Source organism: Octopus sinensis, linkage group LG2, assembly GCF_006345805.1.
Source record: "Octopus sinensis linkage group LG2, ASM634580v1, whole genome shotgun sequence".
Classification (NCBI taxonomy): domain Eukaryota; kingdom Metazoa; phylum Mollusca; class Cephalopoda; order Octopoda; family Octopodidae; genus Octopus; species Octopus sinensis.
Genome location: NC_042998.1, coordinates 158,032,458 through 158,054,096, shown reverse-complemented (window position 1 = coordinate 158,054,096; position 21,639 = coordinate 158,032,458). Strand labels below are relative to the sequence as shown.

Sequence of the window (21,639 nt, the reverse complement as noted above, 5' to 3'; positions counted from 1 at the left end):
GACATAATGATAATTAGCTTTGCTATGGTAATCCGTTTTCAAATCGCAATGATCCACAGATCATATTTATCTCCGGTTTCAGAAATGTTAAGCGGATGAAAGGTTAATGTCACCAATGCGTAGGATAATAGGCTATCGCAGTTAGCGTTTCTTGAGCAAAGACGGAGTAACACGTCAATTAAATTATCTACTCCTTGTTAATGAAACAATTGTTATCGACTCTTGAAACTTGAATGTCCGAGTCACTAAAAGACTTCGTAAATTGCAGATGACAGGCTGTAGTCCAATAATTCATTGTATGTTTGTATTATACTCAAATGGTTCGATTATTTAAGACATTATGTTAACAAAAGTACACATATATAACTTCTTGAGTGCAGAAATGCTGGGAATATTGAAGTGGTTACATAAATATAATATTCTCAAAATAACGATATGTGAAATGCTCCCTTTATATCTTCTGATGTTTGGCAATGTTATTCTGATACATTCTAAAAGATTTAAAATATGCAACGGTAATATTGCAAATATAGTAAATTCCCCAAAGATCGTGGTTCCTGTCTCTTTTCCTCAAAGTAATTTAAAAGAGAATATTAAATTTGAAAATATATTACTTGATAAAGAGAACAATTTTTACCGTATTTTTTCCTGAAAAATTAAATGAAGTTAGACTGATAAGTAGTTCTTGTATAAAACATTACATTATGAGTGAAAAATACATATACAACATATTAGAATAAAAATCTTATTAGATGCTCTGGAATGTTGCTTAAAATGTTTTGTGTCGATGAGCATTAAAACCTTTCCAAAATTATTATATTGCTTTTTTGTATTCTCAACATATTGTCGCCAAATATTTGAAATAGTCTTTACTTACCCATATGAATGTCCGATGATTAAATTTTTCTTCTTGCAGTATCTGTCAAAAATTGCAAGGACATCGGCCAAAATCTCTCGGAAATGGTAAGCTCTCTTTTTTAATGGAATTTCACTCATACCATGACCGATTAGATCAGGAGCCACAATTTCGAAACCGAGGCTGGAGAAATAACTGATTTGTGTCTGCCAAATATCGGAACTTCCACCGACGCCATGAAAAAAGAACAGAACGATATTCTTCAAGGCCGAGGCTGAACGTATACCCATTTTGAAAAGCATTCTTTTTTGATCTTTGGATAATCCAGAGAAAAGGACATTCGACCTCGCCTTGCCTTAAAGAGAAAAATATTCAAGTTAAGGATGTGATGTTGGACAATTAATTTGATAATAAATTGCAATAATCAAGTTGTTTATAACTTCTAATGAAGAATAACATTTTTTTCTATCGTTTCCTCTCTCTTTTATCTTTATCACACACTATCTCTCTCTCTCTCTCTCTCTCTCTCTCTCTTTATCTTTCTCTGTCCCTCATACAAATTTATTTTTATATCTTTCTCTTTCTATTTAATTAGTTACTGATTAAACAAACAAAAAAACTATTATAGTTTCGAAACTAAACCTAATTAAACGCTAGTTTATCAGAGGGAGTCTCAGGTGTAAACGAAATGAGGATTCCTGTAAGGCGGCGAGCTGGCAGAAACGTTAGCACGCCGGGCGAAATGCTTAGCAGTATTTTGTCTGTCGCTACATTCTGAGTTCAAATTCCGCCGAGGTCGGGATCAATTAAATAAGTACCAGTCACGCACCAGGGACGATATAATTGACTTAATCTGTTTTCTGTCCTTGTTTGTCCACTCTGTGTGTAGCTCCTTGTGGGCAGTAAAGAAAAAGGTATTTCGTCTGTCTTTACGTTCTGAGTTCAAATTTCGCCGAGGTCGACCTTGCCTTTCATCTTTTCAAGATCGATATATTAAGTACCAGTTGAATACTGGGGTCGATCTAATCGACTGGACCCCTCCCCCAAAATTTCGGATCTTGTGCCTAGCGTAGAAAAGAATATTCAGTATAGTGTTTAATCGAAGTATAAACTAAAAGTTTTCACTTTTTGTTGCTAGGTTTTATTTAATTAGTATTCTTCGTTAAAATATAGTTTTAGAATTCTTTAAATAAATTATTAGAGAGCACATATAGAGAGTTGAACATGAATAAATGACAATGACGAAGGAAAATTCGACTGTGTTGAAAGTAAGGTCTATTCTTAAGTGTAATAGAGGTGCGTTTTTCAACCAAATATTTTGGAAATACATCATATCCTTTTATATATAATGTATCATGTGGTGCACGAAAATTAGAAGTATCTTTCATTTTGGTACCTTAGGGGTTAAACTTATTTTCATATACATTTGGAGCACTGATTCCAAAATTGCCATTCATTTTCCTCTGTTGGCTATTATTAATTAAATGTAAAAGAAAAATCAACCACATATAACTAAACCAGTTTATCCCATCTGCTGAACTTGAGTGCATTGCAGTACGATCTACTGTCATTGTAACTAAAAAAAATTAGTATAAAAGGTACACAATATTCTTGAATATCTTAGTTCATACATCTTTCTAGAGTGAGGTTTATCAGAACTCTAGCAGTGAAGTTTCCTGTCATATTATCTCGAGTGTGCACCGCGCTTTCCCTTGTATTTCTACTTCTCTTTCATTGCTTTTATACACCGACTGGAATCCTTTTCTCGCTTTTTACTAAAATTATCATGCTTTTCTGGATAGCAATCTGGTTGATTATGGAGATAATAGAGCTTGATGCTCATGCTACAGTTAAGATTACCAAAATTGGAAAGCAGGTCTTCCACTAATTTAGAGTTCATGTCTGCATATCTGTTAAAAACGTTTTTAAGGATTTGAAAATAAAATAACCACATGCCAAATATCGGATTTGTCAATTAAATTCATGAAACATTCTGAACATCTCTTATCTGAGGGACATTAAAAGCCCCTGCCGTATTCTTTCTTTGCTGAATCCAGAGAATTTACTGCATAATGTTCAAGCTTTTGTTTTGAAGTAAACTTATTTAGTAAGCTGTGGTTATTTACTAGCATGTAATATGTTAATATTATCATTAATATTATTTCTGTATAAAATAGCTGATCTTTAACGAATCAGAGTCGAAAAGTAAAAGCGCATACCATTTTGAGAATCAATACCCAGATGTACTCAAGAATAGGTTTCATATCGAATGCGCCAAAATATAACGTGTATTTGAGGTCCCTGATTTTAGTGCATGTTGTGGGATCCATAATTTCATCACCTGTCTGGGTACACTAGTATATAAAGTTATAGGGCAAAATTAATATGTTTGGAATTAGTGTCCCTAAAAGTATCAAATGCAATGAGAATTTTGATGGGTTTAGAATGATTGTGTGCACTATTTTTATTTCTTGGATTAAGTGTTAATACGGGAACTGTATAAATACATGATTTTGAATAAAAGAATTAAAACAACTTGTTAAATGGACGTTTTATTCTTTGGTGCGAAATTGGTCCAATTTCAGCAACAATCGCAGCTTCAATACATCGAGGAACTGACTGGTACAGGTTCTGAACAGTTGTTAGGGGAATTTTAAGCTATTCTTCAAGTAAAACGTGTGTTAATTCCTTCAACGACTAGACTATGGCGGAGGGAAGCGGTTCCTCACTTGCTTTTCCAAAAATGCACATTATCATCCTGGAAGATTGCGCTACCAACAGAAACAATGTTTGCATCGTAGATTGGGCATGATCAGCCAAAATACCCGCTCTGCTCTGTCGTTCACGAAAATGCCTTGATATGGTTGCCTAAATCATCACAGATCTACTCTCATGCTTCATGATAAGGACCAAACAGCCGGCGTTGAAGACATTTTTGGGCTCGTACCAAACAAATCCGCCCCGAACTGAAAAAAAAAGGAATGATGATTCATCAGAGAGGACAGTTATATTAAGCCATTGACTAGCCATTTCCGATGACCTTCATACCATTTTGCGTTTCATTATTCTATAGTTTGTCTCTGTAGACTTTGCCTTCCGTTTAGAATTATGCCGAACAGAGCTCATTTTACCTTGATTTTGGAAAGCCGATATGATTTTAAAGCGTGTACCGCTTGAAAAATTAAACACTTGAACAGTTTTAAACACTGCAGACATTCACGTTCCAACAATTTGTTCTCTTTGGAAAACAGAAGAGTCACACATTTTAAGTTATGTCAATTTAAATAACTGTGAAAAGCGAAAACAAATAGTGGGCTATATCATGAACGAATATATACAGGCTAGAAAAGCTCTGAATTTGTCATATTGCGAAGGGAAATATAGTTGAATAAAAAAACTGTGTCCATTATTTTATCTAACCCCTGTATATATCGACCAGAGAGAAAACAGTTTGTACAAACGTCCTTTTAGCTTTTACTGATTTCCCAAAACATATTTCCAAGATATGCAGAGTAAGTACACATCGAGTACTTCATGTTTTGCCGCTAATAATAAAGCTGAAGAGTTATAAAATCATTACGTGTCTCTATGTTCAACAAGCATTATCCTTAGATGCATTGATAATAAAATAATACATTATCACTCTGTTAGTATTCTTCTAAGTTATACACAGTAAAATTGCATGAGTCATTAACGACGCGTAAAAAAATAGACAAATTTGTAAATACATACCATCATATGGAATATGCCTTTTGTGCTGAGCCCCAGGAGCATTTGAAGAAGCAGACATCTTGCTGAATCCATTCCGAACGTTGTTTTGGTTTGCATTAGGATCGGCAACGATACATTTGTTGCCGTAGAAATTGACACGTGGCACACGAAGTTCTACAGGCGGAAGTGACGAATTCTTGATTTGTTTTGCTTGCGGAAGTTGTTTATTGCGCATACGTGGATTGATATGCTGTATTCGCAAAACCCGCCCTTTGCGAACTTCCACCAAATCTACATCGAGGTTGGCGTTCGGTGCGGGGAAGACCTTGGAAGACCGACGAGGTTTTAAACAAGGAAAAGGCATCGTGATATTTTCCTGGTGGGTGTTTATCGAAAATCTCCCACCTTAACGACTCTGGGTAACATGTCCGCGATCCCTGAATTTCGCTACCCCATGTTGGTACACAACTGGAAAGATAAAAAAAATTATTTAATGTTATTTTCAGGAGTTCTTTGACTTTTTATCATATACATTTAAAACAATTCAGTTTTGCACGTAAAACGAAAGTTACATTGTTCGTGAAGTAGAAATGTGTAAGACCTGTTCAAACGCCTTCTCAAACTCTAGTAAAATATCTTTAACAGCAATTTGGTTAGTATACATTAGTAGAAATTCTCTACAAAATTTAAAGCAATATTATCAATATTATCAATATTATTCCTTGGAACCTACATTTTTTAAAGTAGGGAGAATGCAGAATCACTTGCACGCCGGGCAAAATGCCTAGTGGCATTTCGTCCGTTATTATCTTCTGAGTTCAAATTTATTTACTGCATACTCTTAAGAAGCTCGGCCTAAACCATCTTGTAAATTGCTCGGATGCGGCAATTGTGAGTGAATCGATATTCCCGGAACAATTGTCATAGTAGTAGTTTTAAAGCAATCAATCTAAAGTATATTGAAATCATTTGAATACATATTCATGGGATTAATTCAAATTAATCAACCCGGTTATGTGCATAAAAGACAAATGCGAAATCGAAGTATTTCTTTTTATAGTTGGTAATTCTAGATATGTTCAAAAATGTTCTACTCGAAATAATAGGTCATAAGTACAAATATTTTCGAATATATCAACTCCTCCAGTACTTGATTGTAAATTGAGTTCAACTTCCCATTCATACTACTCATAGAATTATAGATAACATTGCTGTAAAGTCCTCAAGATTCTTTTCAGATATTGTAATAGCTAAAAAGTTTAGATCAATTCTATTAGAAATAAAATTTCAAAGAACTCTGGAAAGTATTGAACATGAACACGGCTTATGGTGTTCTAATCAATTTAAAGATTCATAATCGAATAATAATAAGCACACATCTGGAAAGCAAAATCCTCGTGGAAAAGGATAATAGGCAGTAACCATAGAAATAAACAATTGTGCAAATCCGGGTTATGTCGACTAAGTCGATTACAAATGTCATTTTTATATTTTTCCCTTCAATATTATCAGTCTGAGATATTTTTAAGTAATCATGAATAATTACTGGTATCCGCAATACACAAAAAAGCTAGTATAATCTATATTGGTTACCCTAAATCACAATACATTCTGCATATTAAGCTCTTGAGAAAATGTAAAAATATATGCTACAGAGATAGATACATCAATTTGCAATTACTTCATATACCTCATATACACAAATACAAGAAAACAAAACAAAAACTGCACTTGATTAAGAGCCGAGAAGCTACTCATTGTATGCAGGAACCACAAACATATATAGCAGCAATAAGAATATTAGCAATTAATCTTTACTTGCTTTTATTTTGTTTTAACCTTGGCGACAAAGAGCTGCGTAAAAGTACATGCCCACAATACACTGCAATAAAAGCAAGGGCTATGAGGAAACCAATAAAAACATTTCAATATGGCAGTTTATCACAATATTGGAAATTAACCTTTTCAAGAAGAATATCAAGGTTAACAATCTAGATTAGAACGAACAACACATTTAAATGTGAATAATAAAATGCACACAACATAATAAGCACTTCATATGACCTAGACTCACAAAATTGCTTTCATTTGTGGAGCTAAAGACGTAATACAATTAAAATTACTGAAATACCAATGCTAGTTAGAATTAAAAGGTTTTAAACTCTTCAGAAATATTAACAAGGACTAAAGATGATAATCTTGACGTAGTCGTGTTAGATAAATGATAATAATTATGACGATGAGGATAGTGACGATGATGATGATGATTACGACTATGACAACGCTTTTAGTGGTGTTGTTAATGGTTATATTGGTGAAGGTTGTGTTGTTGCTAGTGGTGATTCTGCTGCTGTTGATGATGAACATGAGATTTTCCCTCTTCTTCGCTGATATTTCATTTAGAATGAAATTTACTCATATCTTAATTGTAAGCTGATTCATCATATAGTTATAAAGCTTTAAAGTTTTTTAAATAGTATGAACTGGTATTATTATTTTAGTCTTAATTTTATATACATTTTCATCTCACAACTGCTTCCTGTACCTTGGTCAGTGTGCATGATTTTCTCAAAAAGCTAAACAAAGAAAGAATGAGAAAAGGGTGTGTTATTGGGTAAAAATGTGTCATATTTCTGGCTTCTCCAAGAGACCTAAACAAAGTAAACACATCCAAGTTTAAGAGATTGTGTTAAACAGAGAAACGTGTTTGGTCCGCTATTCAAAGATGAACCCATGTTCACATGGTATTATTGAACCCAATGGAAACAAAATTGTGTCTTTTGAGCTTTGAAAGCTGAGCGACAGATTTCTTTTATTTAGAATGCATTTCTATGATACCAACATAAATAATTGTTAATGTAATAATCAAATACTACTTTTTCCATCTTGTTATCGATTTAACACCAATTATTTCACACATAAATGTAACTATATTGTTGTTAATGTTATGGAAAATGAATCGTTTTGAAAGATTCTTTGAAAAGGGCATTCCACTAGAAGAGACAGAAATGGAATCAAACGTTTATGAATAATAATCATAATCATACCAGAATATTTTGTTACGAACTTCAAATAAAGGACAATTGAGGCGAAATAAGTGCAAATCACTTCTGATGATATGACTATATAAGCAAACATAGAGAACTATAATATACTGATTCACTGATGGAAACTATTCAGTAAGCACAGAATTAAATAGCTATAATGGACAATCACAATTTAACACAAGACATAAATAACTCTATGGCACTGGACTGAGAAAAATTTACTGTCAGTAAATATAATGACAATCACATTCCAACCGTTTCACAATCTGTTTTATGTTTTTAAATACCAAAATACACAAACGTACATACCACACATACATCCATGCTAATAATTACACTGCTCTCTCTTTCTCAGTCTTTCTCTCTCTCTCTCTTTCTCACTTTTTCTCTCTCTCTCACACACACATACACATACATACATACACACATATATATACGTGCATGTGTGTTATATGTTTTGTATTTATGAAAAATTAATTCACTCGATTATTACAGAAAGATTTGCACAACGCTGAAATACGAAATGAGAAAGAAACGTACGAGTAGGAGACCAAGTTAAACTGATTTTCTTTAGTTGATAACACACAGTTGCAGCCCAAAAGAGAACGTGATGTTTACAGAATGTTCGGGTTAAATTTGACAATTTTTGTCTCCTTTTTGCAGGAATAGCTTGATTTATTGGTGAACGGTGTTAGGCGCGGGATAAGGCTTAAAGTTTTAGTTGATAAGTAGTTAGCTGATACGGAAGACTGGAAGCCATGTGAAAATTGGAAAAGTGTTATCTGTATAATGATGATCTGCGCTTGGGTATGAAAATACCAACATCAGGATTGATGATCAATGCCCTGTTAACACTGATATCTGTAAGACATGACGTGAGCAGCTGCAATAAAGACTACGAAGACGAGACCAGCAAGAAGGGACGTATCAAACGTTATGAATACGTTAGCACACTGAAGTTCATGCAAGCAGTAATGAGAAAGGACTTAGGCTCAATTCAAACGGCCACGGGAAGTTGCTGGAGACTGTGGTCAAGCCCCGTCTGTGGATGATTGATGTTGGAAGACCAAGTGAGTAGCAGTAAGATTTGGCTCCTTGCCATACCTCCGAACAGGCCCAGAAGTGATTATTGGTGAATTTCTACGATGTACTTGGAAATAAACGCGAGAAGTAACTCTAGTAAATTTTAATTTATAAGTAGACATATATATTAAAATATGAGCTTGGTAGGGACGTTTGTTCTGTAGTAGAAAAGAAGATGAGATTGGTTAAAAGTGTTCGGCTGAGTACAATTTTATAACAGAATAGAAAATGTCCAGTTAATATATTTGGTTACAATATTAACTAGTTCCACAATTTCTCATTTGATATTAGAATTAATGTGAGAAGTTTAAAAAGAACACATTCAACATACACCTGTCTCAGATACAATAGATACATCGCATAACTGTAACTAAGCTAGATATTTTCTCACGCACACACTTGTTTCACCTCACACTTAATAATAAGACATCATATCCAACTGCGCATCACATCTGACACATGCTTTAACACTTAATATTGACATTTCTTCAATTAAAAAAACAAAAACAAAAAACAATTCTCTCAATAAAATATTTCTTTACATAAAATAGCACTGTTGATCTAATTTGACACAACTGTCAAATAAGAAAATTTCTCTCCTTTCGTCATCTCTTTCCTCTCAATATTATATATTCACGGAAAGTGAAGGTGAGAAACCAGCTACGAATGCTGTTCTGTAGAGCAAGTTAAGGAGGAAAAACGGGATGGCTGCTTAGCTATAAGTATGAGAATGCACCCATATCTGGAAACGGGCAAAACGGAGACTAGAAGCTGTGTTAAAGTGGTGTATGTGTATAAATGTATGCAAATGTGGGGCAGAGAGTGGTTGGTTAGTGGTTAGAGGGAGTTGGTGTATGTATGAACTTGTTGGATAGATAGTATGAAGGTGTGTTTATGAAAAAGTGAGAATGTCTGAACGTATGTATGTGCGTGTGTGGATGAAGATATTTATGGATCAGATGGTATGGCAAGTGAAAGTTGTAAGGTATGATTTATGTGTGTGTAAGTCTATAAAAAATACGTAAGAGTGGAAAAATATTTTTCTATGAACGAAAATTTTAAAAATGAGGGAAGAAAGGCTTGAAATCTTTGATCAGAAAAGACAACATCATATAAAAATATAGCAGAACAATAAAATGTTCAAAGATTATGCAGAGTGTCCAGATAGTGCTATGAGGTGTCTAAAATACTGGGATAATACATGAAGGAGGTAAAATCATTTGGATAGAGAGGTGAAAAACCATAAATAACGGATATGGTGCAGAAAACAATGAAAATATCAATTGGAATAAAAATGGAATAAAAGTGAGTAGCGGGCAAGCAGAAGTAACATGTGGAAGTTAACGAAAAGCAATATGTGTGTGTATGTGTGTGTGTGTTTGTGTGTGTGTGTGTGTGTGTGTGTATGTGTGTGTGTGCAGTTATTGATAGATAGATACATTATTTACATTATTTAAAATTGACGGATATTATTATTATTATTGAAATAAAAATGAGAAAAACATATATTTGTAATTTCTACCTCAATGTTTCTTCAAATTTTTTTGTGGAAATGTCTTAAAAACTATTAAGCATAAAATGCCACAGAAATCAAATTTCAGCCTATTGTTAGTTTAGTAATTCTATTATGTATTCTATTATCTATATGCATAATTCAAGTGTCCTAATTTTCATCTTGAATACATCGTCGTCACTTTCAAAGCAATTCGTAGTTTGGGTAGTTGTTCACCGAGTAAGTAAGAATTCGTCACTGCACGTCGGTAGTCAGCAGTCACGTATTCCACTTGGAGCATTCCAAAGCAACATTATAGAACCCTCAGTTTTCTCTTGTTTCAAGCTGGTATATTATTATGATTATGTGAACGAAAGGGATTATTAGACGAAGCTGATAGGACGTTGAAAATATAACACCTCGGTGACGATATCCTCTGATAGGAATGTTAGCATATTAAATTTAAATGCATATGTATTCGCGCATATGCTTTACAACGTACATATACATGTATATGGTTATCCTGATAGACAGATTCATGACTGATGGAATCTGAAGCAATTAGCAATGGTTCAATGACGTCGTTGAAAAGAATGAATGGCTTTATACATAGCGAAGACATATACATTCGTTATCCAATGCGAAACACTATTTGATAGTAACATATTTGTGGTTAACCATTTGACAAACGATCAAGAAAATTTATGGTAACAATACCTAATCTTGCATGAATATACAAGTTCATCTATTGATCAGATAAACCTTGATAATATATCCAACATAAGCACAGAGACTGTATAAATTGATGCTAGTACTTGCTTGAATTATTTTATCAACAAGGACGAACGAAAGACAAATTGGCCCCAGCAGCAGTTGAACGCAGATCAGATCATAAAAAGATGTCTCTCAATTTTATCTGGTACTCCACAGTGTCAATCATCTACCATCTTACAAATTACTATTAATAATAATTCATAACATCGGAAAGGTAACAGTCGACTGGATGACTTCTTACAGAAGTACAAGGGCAGAAATTTCGAGAACGTGTATATTCGATTATATCAACCTTAATATTTTATTCGTACTTTATTTTGTTCACCAAAGAATGGTAGGATGTGCAATTGATGGAATTTGCACTTGACACGTAAAATAATGCAACATATTCTATCCCAAGTTTTAAGGTTCGAATTCTGGCAAGTCACTGTATAAGTACATATATAACTACTTATATAGACGTGAATACACGACGTTCACGAGATTCTACAGGATTTCAAAGTAACTACATAGATCGGGGGAGATAAATTTTATGCATTAGTCATGAATGTTTCCAAGAAATTGCTTTCACCACATATTAACCAATTCCTTAAATATATTATGCAAGAAGTCATACAAAGGATATTTATCCACCAAAGCATTAAGCACGCATTATCACTATTCGATAGTACATAGTATTATATATATATATATATATAGTTAATCCAAACAAGAAAGCACAAAAAAGCACAACAACGCGAGGACGTGGAACAAATATAGTATTATTGGACGCACAGGAAAGAAGGAAAGAAAGAGGGTTTAACGTTTCGAGCAGAGCTCTTCGTCGGAAACATAGGAGAAGGAAAGATCCAGAGAAGGGAAGACAGAGGAAAAAAATCGCCAACGGTACACACGAGGTCACATTTTGAAAAAAAAAAAATATATATATATATATATGTGTGTGTGTGTGTGTGTGTGTGTGTGTATGCATAGTATGCGAAAATATATATAACAGTATATGAAACTGATTATGAATTTAATAATAATAATAATAATAATGATAATAATAATAAGAAGAAGAAGAAGAAGAAGGAATATATTCACAGACATGACAGAGTTGGCTAAGAAGGAATATATTCACAGACATGACAGAGTTGGAACCTACATACATTGGAAGCTATGCCAACATTATGGAATAACAACAGAAAAAAGATGGTATAGGCACACACCAGAAAAGGTCACAGAAAACGAGAAAGCAACCATACTCTGGGATATGCCGATACACACAGATAGAGAAATTAAGGCCAACAGACCAGATATAGTTATCAGAGATCATGAAGAAAAAAAATGCTTTCTAATTGATGTATCAATACCGGCAGATGACAACGTGTCTCTAAAAGAAATGGAGAAACTCTCAAAATACAAAGACCTGGAAATAGAGGTAACTAGAATGTGGAACCTGAAAACAGAAACAATTCCTATCATAGTAGGTGCATTAGGCATGATAAAAAAATATTCAGACAAATACATAACAAAAACACCAGGACTTACAAACACATATAACATACAAAAAATTGCACTACTAGGCACTGCACACATCCTACGCAGAACACTTTCCATACAATAACCATCAGAGCATCACAACAAATCACAGCACATACCCAAGGCACACAGAGCTGCGCTCGGTAGTGAAGTGAAAGCACGCTATAAAAATAAAACTACTGAATAATAATAATAATAATAATAAGAAGAAGAATAAGAAGAAGAAGAAGAAGAAGAAGAAGAAGAAGAAGAAGAAGAAGAAGAAGAAGAAGAAGAAGAAGAAGAAGAAGAAGAAGAAGAAGAAGAAGAAGAAGAAGAAGAAGAAGAAGAAGAAGAAGAAGAAGAAGAAGAAGAAGAAGAAGAAGAAGAAGAAGAAGAAATAGCCACATGCTGTATCAGGCAGTGACTCTCATGATTTCTCAGCTTAAGTGATTGGAAGTATTGGTACATGTTTTGTCTTAGCATAAAAGATGGTTTACAGCAAATATTCTACTCAATACCACTGATTTTCTTGTCAGTTCAGTATGTTTTTTAGTGACTGACAAGAAATGTATCCCTGATCCTGGGTAAGAGTAGTGGGGGAACATGTATTGAGAGGAATTCTTTGGAATTTTGCATAATTCACCTCTGGCAACATGGATGTTTCGTCCATCATCCTTAAACAAACCTTATTCAAGAAATTTTGAGTGAGATAGGCTACTCGACCTGAAGAAAATTCTAACTAGGCCCCACCTGCAAGGTCATGCATTGTCTATCTTCATATGAAACCACAATGTCATACATATATGGTTGTGATGCATATGACTGGTGTACCCTTATCAGACAGGTAGTCACGATTGGTGCATTGGGCTTTGTATATTTGTACCCCCGTGTTACTTTGATGGTATGCATTGCTCTCTCCCTCAATAATGATAATTTGAAATAATAAAATCATAGTAGTTATATACAAGTAAAGAGATCTAAAGAATCTCTTAAACTGTAACTATTCAGACAAAGAGTAAAAAATGATACGTTTTTCTGTTTATAGAAATTATTAGGAATATAGAGGAAGAAAAATCATAGAGTAAGAAACGATAACAAGAGAGAGAGAGAGAGAGAGAGAGAGAGAGAGAGTGAGTGAAGAGAGAGAGAGAGAGAGAGAGAGAAAGAGGGAGATAAATAAAGAGAAAAATATTTTTTGTTGTGAGATAAAAATATAATATTTCCTTCACCGTAATATATTTCCTATATAATAATGAAATACGTTTATCATGGAATTTGAAATAACACCAAATTTTCCAGTCTTTACAGGCATTATGATTCAGCAGGTCTTTCGACTAGAATGTGAGACTTTCTCATTTAAAATAAACATCTATATAGATGTATATATATATATATACATATATATATATTAGTGGATTATAATCCTTTCTTTTCTTCCTTTATCTCTATTTTTTCTCTTTCTCCCTCTCTCTCTCTTCTCTCCTTGTATACGAGTATGTGCTGTAAAATTACTGGTTTTGGGCAAAATAAAATACAGGAGAATCAGTTAATTATGATTCTATTTAACATATTCCCTTCTCAGATTCACACACTCACCGCAGTGCAACTCACACCACAGGAAGATTGTCATTGATTCTTTGGGTTTTATTCAAATCACCTTATGGATGATCCTGAAACAGACTGCGCTTAGTTTCGTTCATATATCGAAATTTGCAAAATTTACATTTGGTGAGATCAGTAACATAGAATTGATATTTGAACCACTTATTAACGTGCTATTGAAGAAAAAAGGGTGTGGCGGAGGAGAGAGAACACGAGTATTTAAAGTTGCCCGGCTGTATATTATAGAAACGAAGGGATGCTTTTAGTTGAAACACAAACCTATGATTGAGAGAAGATAGAGATAGTAAGTGGTGTCAAAGGAAATGAAATGAAAATTGTGGTAGATAGTTTGTTGATAAGCTCAGTGAGATGTAAAGCTTTGTAGAATGGGAATTCTGTCTTTTGTGTATAAATTTGGGGTAAATATGTAGAGTTTCTGTCAATGGCCTAGGCTCGTTAGTCTGTGAAGCTTATTTATGCTATAGGTGGAGGAAATATTGCATTTGCTCGAATTTGGAAAGGAAATCCAAGTTTTACTGCAGTGGAGAATTTGTGAGATGGCAATAGCAGTTTTAGTCTAAGTAGTAGAAAAACCTGGAGATAACAGTGTGATTCGCCGTGTTTATAATAAGCTATGGTGGGAATGTGAGCGCTCTGAATTGTGATACAGTGAGTGATGAAGATGACAGAAAATGAGAAATAAAAGTATGTTAAAAGAGATGAAATGATGTTCTTTTATTTGTTAAATGGTGTTATAGCGCTGATATAGTACATCAATAGAATTTAGTGTGAGGTCCGGTGTACGAGGTGAAGATTTGATTCTGAATATGGTTCACGAAAGTTAAGGCGGCGAGCTGGGAAAATTGTTAGCCGGACAAAATGTTTAGCGGCATTTCATTCTCTGTGTTCTGAGTTAAAATTCTATCGAGCCCACTTTATCTTTCATCCTTTCAGTGTCCATAAAGTAAGTACCAGTTGAGTACTGCAGTCGATGAAATCGACTTAATCCCTCCCCTGAAATTGCTGATCTTGTGCCAAAATTTGACATCAATATGATCCACAAAAGCTTGATATAACAGGGATACGTGTTAGTCTTTCCCTGGGGGAGGAACTATCGTGGATAAGGAAGTGTTCAATTAGGTTGAAAAGCATGATGATAGTGGATTATGTTATCTTCGTTATAAGATATTCTGATAACAATTCTAAATCATAAAAAGTGAATAAATGTACATCAATAAACCAGCAATTTTTACAAACCAAACCATTTTTATTGATTAATGGAATTACAAAGTTCAAGTTCTTGGAGATGAAATTGTCTCAATTTGTTAGCGAACTCTTATGAAAATAGGTCGAATAAAATGGGTTTTGTCTTCTAAAGTTCTTGAAAATCAACCAGATATGTGCTGAAATATTAACTCTATTTCAAAATGTCATCGCTCAACCACACCTCCAGATATTTTAAACATGAAAATATAGAAGGCGCTAAAACCATTATCATTGTACTGCATCATTAATAATTGGAACTCTAATTTAATTGGAAGCGTGGAGAATGAATATATCATTAGCAGCTGTTATTATTAGCAACAGTAGAATACGTTGTCATCGTCATCTTAGTAGTAGTGGTGTGATGGATAGATAGTAGTGTCCATAGTGTTGTTCATAAAATACCTCCCGATAACTTTTCACTCCTCAAATTTGATGAACTATATTCTGGTAAAGTACTTAGTTGAACTTATTCAACAGCTGCTTCTCTAGAAAAGTTGTGAGATTTTATGCCTATATGAGATATATTGTCTGACATTGTGCTCCCTCTGCATTCCATCCGACCTGAATAATAATGATTAAATCCTCAATAATAATTCTTTCTATTATAGGCACAAGGCCTGAAATTTTGCGGCAGAGCCTAGCCGATTGCATTGGTCCCGAGACTTGACGCCTTAAAATCATCGATGATAAAACTAATGATTTATTATATCGGCTTGAGGTCACACATTTGGTGGGAAAGATATAATTTAATAGACCGGGACCTGCATTGCTTAGTATTTATTTTATTGATCCCGGATCGATACACGGTAGACGAAATCGCAGTGAAATTTCTAAGGCGAACATAACAATGCATATTGATAAATAGCATAGAATTGACTCCGATTCTGCGTATTCAGAACATTAATATTAATATTTCTTTATTTGCTACAAATCTTCCATTTATACGTACAATAGAAATGCAAAGAAAGAAAAACGTAGAGATTCACTTAATACTTGTCTAAAAGTAGATAAAATTGTGTAGATGGACAAAACAAAGCTATTTAAAAAATGTTGTATAAAAGATTTTATACAATGAACATAATAAAAATTTAATATCTATTTTAAAAATTCTACAATGAATGCACGATTATATAAAAGACTATAAATAGAAATAGGGTAACCAACTCATACACAATTCAGAACACAGGAGCTAGTGATATGATATTGTTCATCAAGTGATCTTCCTTCTAAACCAATCCCTGGCTGCATAGATTTATATTTCTTATCTGAGTATGGCTTCATTCTTTAGGTAAATAACAGAGACCCGTTTATTTGAGGTTAAAGGATCGTAGGCAATCTTACCTTCTCACTGTAATGTTTTTTATGAAAGAGCGGTCGGAAAGATTTGTATCCATTTTATTAAGGAGACCTCCGAAGTCAAAAGAAAACTTTATTTGTAATTGCGTGACATAGAGGAATCTGTGAATGTTTGGAAACGAAATTTTCAGAATCCTCCCTTTTTTCCTTGTTGTAGTTATCATCGTTGTTTGACAACTAGATGCCATTTGCTAGCTCGATCAGATAGAGGTTGATTTCGATCGAACGGGTTAGGATTAAAGACATTATAGTAGTGAGCATCTTATAAAGGAAAGAGATTGGGGGAAATTAATGAAGAACAATAAGGAGGAGAAAGGGGAGAAGAAAATGGAATGTGCAAATTAAAGGCAAGGATGGTGAAGAATACCGAATATTTAATCTTTGAAGAACAAGGGCTAAAAATCAGTAAGAATCACTATAAGAATAAAAGGAGGGAGTGGAGGTAGGAAATATTTTCGTGTACTGTAATTACGAACGACTATATTTGTTTGCTCCCTTTGCACACATGCAAATTGTCTCAGTATTTTAAGACTAATAGCAGCGTCTTCTTCAGCATTTATTCAAATTATATTTCATGTTTTAGTTTTGCTTAATCAAACGATTCTATGCGTTTTTCTTTCTCACTATTATCATAAAAATAATAAATGTACAAAAAATGCGCTCTTGGTAATTTCTGTCCGCAATAATATTAGAGCTACGACCTTAGATAATCATGTTTAATGTTAATCATGTGGAAGCACATGATTAGAGCAGCGGACTCGCAGTCGAGGGAGCGCGGGTTCAAATCTCAGACCGGGCGATGTGTGCGTTTATGAACGAAACACCTAAGCTGCACGCTGTTCCGGCAGAAGGTAATGGCGAACTTCTGCTGGCTCTTTCGCCAAACTTTCTCTCACTCTTTCCTCTTGCAGCTCACCTGCGACGGACCGGCGTCCCGTCCAGGATGGGGAACCTATACGCCAAGAAAACCGGAACTGACCCTTATGAGCCAAGCGTGGCTCGAGAAGGAACAAACAAAACAACAACAACAATGTTAATCATACCGTAGCTAAAGTGTAAAAGGTGTATTGAAAAAAAGAAAACGAAAACCAGATTTATGCCAGTGATGGAACGAAAGTAAAATGAAAAGTTGTTGCGTGTTCAAGTACTATCGTTGCAAACCCAGGTCGTCAAGCAAGAAATGCAACAGCAGGAAATTCGAAACCTCTAAACAGTATTGTAGCTGTCATGTAACAGTTCTTTTGCCGATGAGTGAAGAGTAAATCGCTGAGTGAAACATTTAATAACATCTAATTTTGCACTAGATCTCTAGTAATACACTGGAGTTTATGAAAATGTTTTCATTAAATATGTATGTGTCATGCATAAAGATAACAATGCTTGAAAAAAATTCAATAATTTGTAAAATTTTATTTCCCCAAAATTTCACAAAAGCCTAAATATTCACAAATAATATAATTTAAAGGAATATTTAGTATGAAGAAATTAAATGTTTAGAACAAATTTTTCCTTGGTTTTTATCAAAGGAAAATGCTTATGAGCAAAAAACAGTAAAAATGTTTCCTACATATTTCATGATAAATTTCCCGTCATTAAAATATATTTCTATCGCGTTCGCACTGACTCTAGATGTATTTCCATCCCACAAGATCTGCTATATTAAAGGCAAACACCTACAACATTCTAACATTGATGTAAATTGCACATAACGATGAATATTATTTAAGTCTATTTCATAACATTTAAAATAAACAGCTTTTCATAATATATTATAATAATGCAGCAACCTGTTACAACTGGAGTTATATCCGCAGATACATATGGTTAAAATCCAACTTCAAAATCGTATAATGTTTGTCGCTGTAATTCAAAAATAATCCTTCAAATGAGTGTAACACACGCAAAACGTTGAAGACAAGATATATGATGATATGTTGAAGTAAACCAAAAGACAGATTTGTATGGTAAAAAGCATATTCATCGTCTGATGTATTTTTAATAATCTATTGATCGACAGTCTATTAATGTTCCTTATCTCTTCATTTCTCTAAGTCTCCCACTTTCATATATATATATATATATATATATATATATGCATATGTATACATACATACACAATATACTATACATAAATGCATATATACATATGCACACGCACACAAGCATATACACAAACATAGAAGGAATTAAAGAGAGAGATGACGAATGTTATGTACATGTGTGCTTGAGTTAGTGTGTTTACGTCTGTGAGCCGTACATACATTGTTACGTGCTCATTGTGCACGAGATTTAATCTGGGGCACTAGGCCATCAAACTCTATTTCCCTTTCATGTAATTAAATGCATTTTTTGTTAGCTACGGTTTCAATTAGTGAGAAACATAAATAGAACCCAATACAAAATTTAAAAAAATATAAAATGATTAAAAGTATTGATTGAATATTAGCATCTGTGTTATTGTGTCTCATTGATTTAAATATTTACCAACTTCACATTATCTGAACTATATATAAATTAGTCGTATCTATGTGATTAACTACTTCCTGCCGTAACATGACAATATTCTTAATACAAATCACAGCATTTTCCTTTGGGAGTATAGGTTTGAAGTTAATTGAATAAATTGAATTGTTACACTTTGTAAGTATCGCAACTAAATTAGTCGATTTTCACAGCTAAAGAACATTACCTTGCTTGAGAACACCTTTAAAGTATCACACACTTAAATGAAACAAAGAGCACTGACTGTCTTGAATAGAGTGGTGGGTAGCATATATAATGTAGAGGAGTGTATGATGTTTTTAGAACCTTCAGAATGACCGTGCAACACAATTTTTCTCTTAATAAACAAATGTTTCAGATAATATTGTTTCAATGTTTCACTTAAATTTGAACTTTAAACGCGTCGTTTAAGTGCTGAAAATGTGTATTAAATGTTTTTTAAAACTATGTCACCGGTAGACAAAAGGAAATGCAATTTAAACGAAAGAAACAGCAATCAAATTGAAGTGTAGCAACCAATGATTCTCAGGATCAACTCGTTATTCTTCTCACTTAATTTTGCATAACCCGAACACTTTGTTCCAATTTAATATAAAGTTATAAATGATACTATAGTAGTTTACTATTGACAAGGAATCACCAGCAAAATACATTGGAATTAATTTATTATAACAACCTGTTTGAGAGTGATGAGAACTGATTTATAATAATATTAGTCAGGACGGAGATGACAGAATCATTAGCACACGGGCAAAATACTTATCGGCATTTCGTCCGTTTTTACGATCTGAGTTCAAATTCCGCTAAGGTCGACTTTGCCTTTCATTCTTTAAAATAAGTACCAGTTGAATACTAGGGTCAATATAATCATCTTAACCCCTCCCCCGAAAGTGCTGGCCTTGTTCCAAAATTTGAAACGAATATTTTAATTAGGGGAAGATGAATCGTTAGGACGCTGGCAAAATGCTTGACTATTTTTCGTCCATTCTTATGCTTTGAGTTCAAATTCTGCTGAAATCGACTTTACATTTCACCCTCCGGGATCAATGATGTCACTACCACTTCAGCACTGGTATCATTGTGGTGGACTTATCCATTCCTCCAAAATTGTTAGTCTTGTGCAAATATTTGAAAACAATATAAGGCGGCGAGCTGGCAGAAACGTTAGCACGACAAGCAAAATGCTTAGCAGTATTTCGTCTGTTTTACGTTCTCAGCTCAAATTCCGCCGAGGTCGACTCTGCCTTTCAGGGTAGATAAATTAAGTACAAGTTGAATACTGGGGTCGATCTAAACGACTGGCCCCCCTCCCCCAAAATTTCAGGCCTTTTGCCTAGATTAGAAATGAATATTTGAAAGCAATATTTTAGTCAGGAGGGAAGCCAGTGCACATGACATTCTAGAAGTTCTTAGAGATTAGTGGGTGGTGAGGAAACCTATCCAGAACGTTGTTGCAAACTAAATACCGTTAAAGCCACAAAAGGAACAAAGTGGAGGTATTAAACTGGAAAATAGGTGAATTCAACAGCGCAAATGGTTCCTAAGAATTTGTTCTTAATTAACAAAAAAACAGAGGCATTCAGTCTTGGTTCATGCATTTCCACCAGTCAACCACCTTTTTTTTATCGGCCACTGAAACAGTGAAAGACAAAGTTAGCATTGCCAGGATTCGAAATCAGAGTCGCAGATTGTCTGAAAAAATTATTTTGTATTATTTTCCCACTGTTCTAAACAATTCGCCGCATGTGAATTGTATTTCTAATTTTTTAATTTGAAATTTCCTATTATTAAAAGTAAAAGGATTTTCTTCAACGGAAATAAATAAATAAAAAGCTGAAAAACCTATTATTAACTTGAGACCGAATGAAATTACAATTTCTGCTTTTGTTTATTATTTTTATCGATTACCTATTTGGAACTCATTTAAGGAAGCAAAGTCCTCGCTTCGATTTCTCCTACTACAAGTATTTCTTTATATGAAAACAAAAAACTACATTATATCTATCTATCTATCTATCTATGAAGCATCGAAAGAAAACTTGAATCGAAATTCTTGTATTTTTCAAGTAAATAGTGAAATATAAATACATCGTATTCTGGAGTCTCTCAAAGAAAAGATTTATGAGAAAGTGAATCTGAAGAGGTTTTGTAATTGCAGTTCAAGTATTAGTAAACGTCGAAAGATTTCAAATCGGATTACATACATATATACATGAATACATACTCTCACACATACATACACACATAAATACATACGTTCGCACATACATGCATATACATATATATACAATACATATATACACACATGCACTCACGTACACACACACTCACTTGCGCACGCAAGCATTCACATATATATATATATGGCGGTGCCCCAGCATGGCCACAGCACGTGAGCTGAAACTAGATAAAATAAAATAAATATATATATATATATATATGCATAT

At 33.9% G+C, this 21,639-nt stretch overlaps 1 protein-coding gene across 4 annotated transcripts in view; it reads right to left on the bottom strand.

The window, feature by feature from the left end:
- LOC115232661 overlaps positions 1-21,639 on the bottom strand; it is a 442,239-nt gene that overhangs the window by 51,619 nt on the left and 368,981 nt on the right. For all 4 annotated transcript variants that reach the window (XM_029802677.2, XM_036500350.1, XM_036500349.1 and 1 more), the window contains 2 exons: positions 4,589-5,035; positions 878-1,211 (listed from right to left, as the gene is read on the bottom strand). In XM_029802677.2, coding sequence (XP_029658537.1) covers positions 878-1,211; positions 4,589-4,931 — 677 coding nt within the window. In that variant the 5' untranslated portion in view covers positions 4,932-5,035. The remainder of the gene's footprint in view (positions 1-877; positions 1,212-4,588; positions 5,036-21,639) is intronic.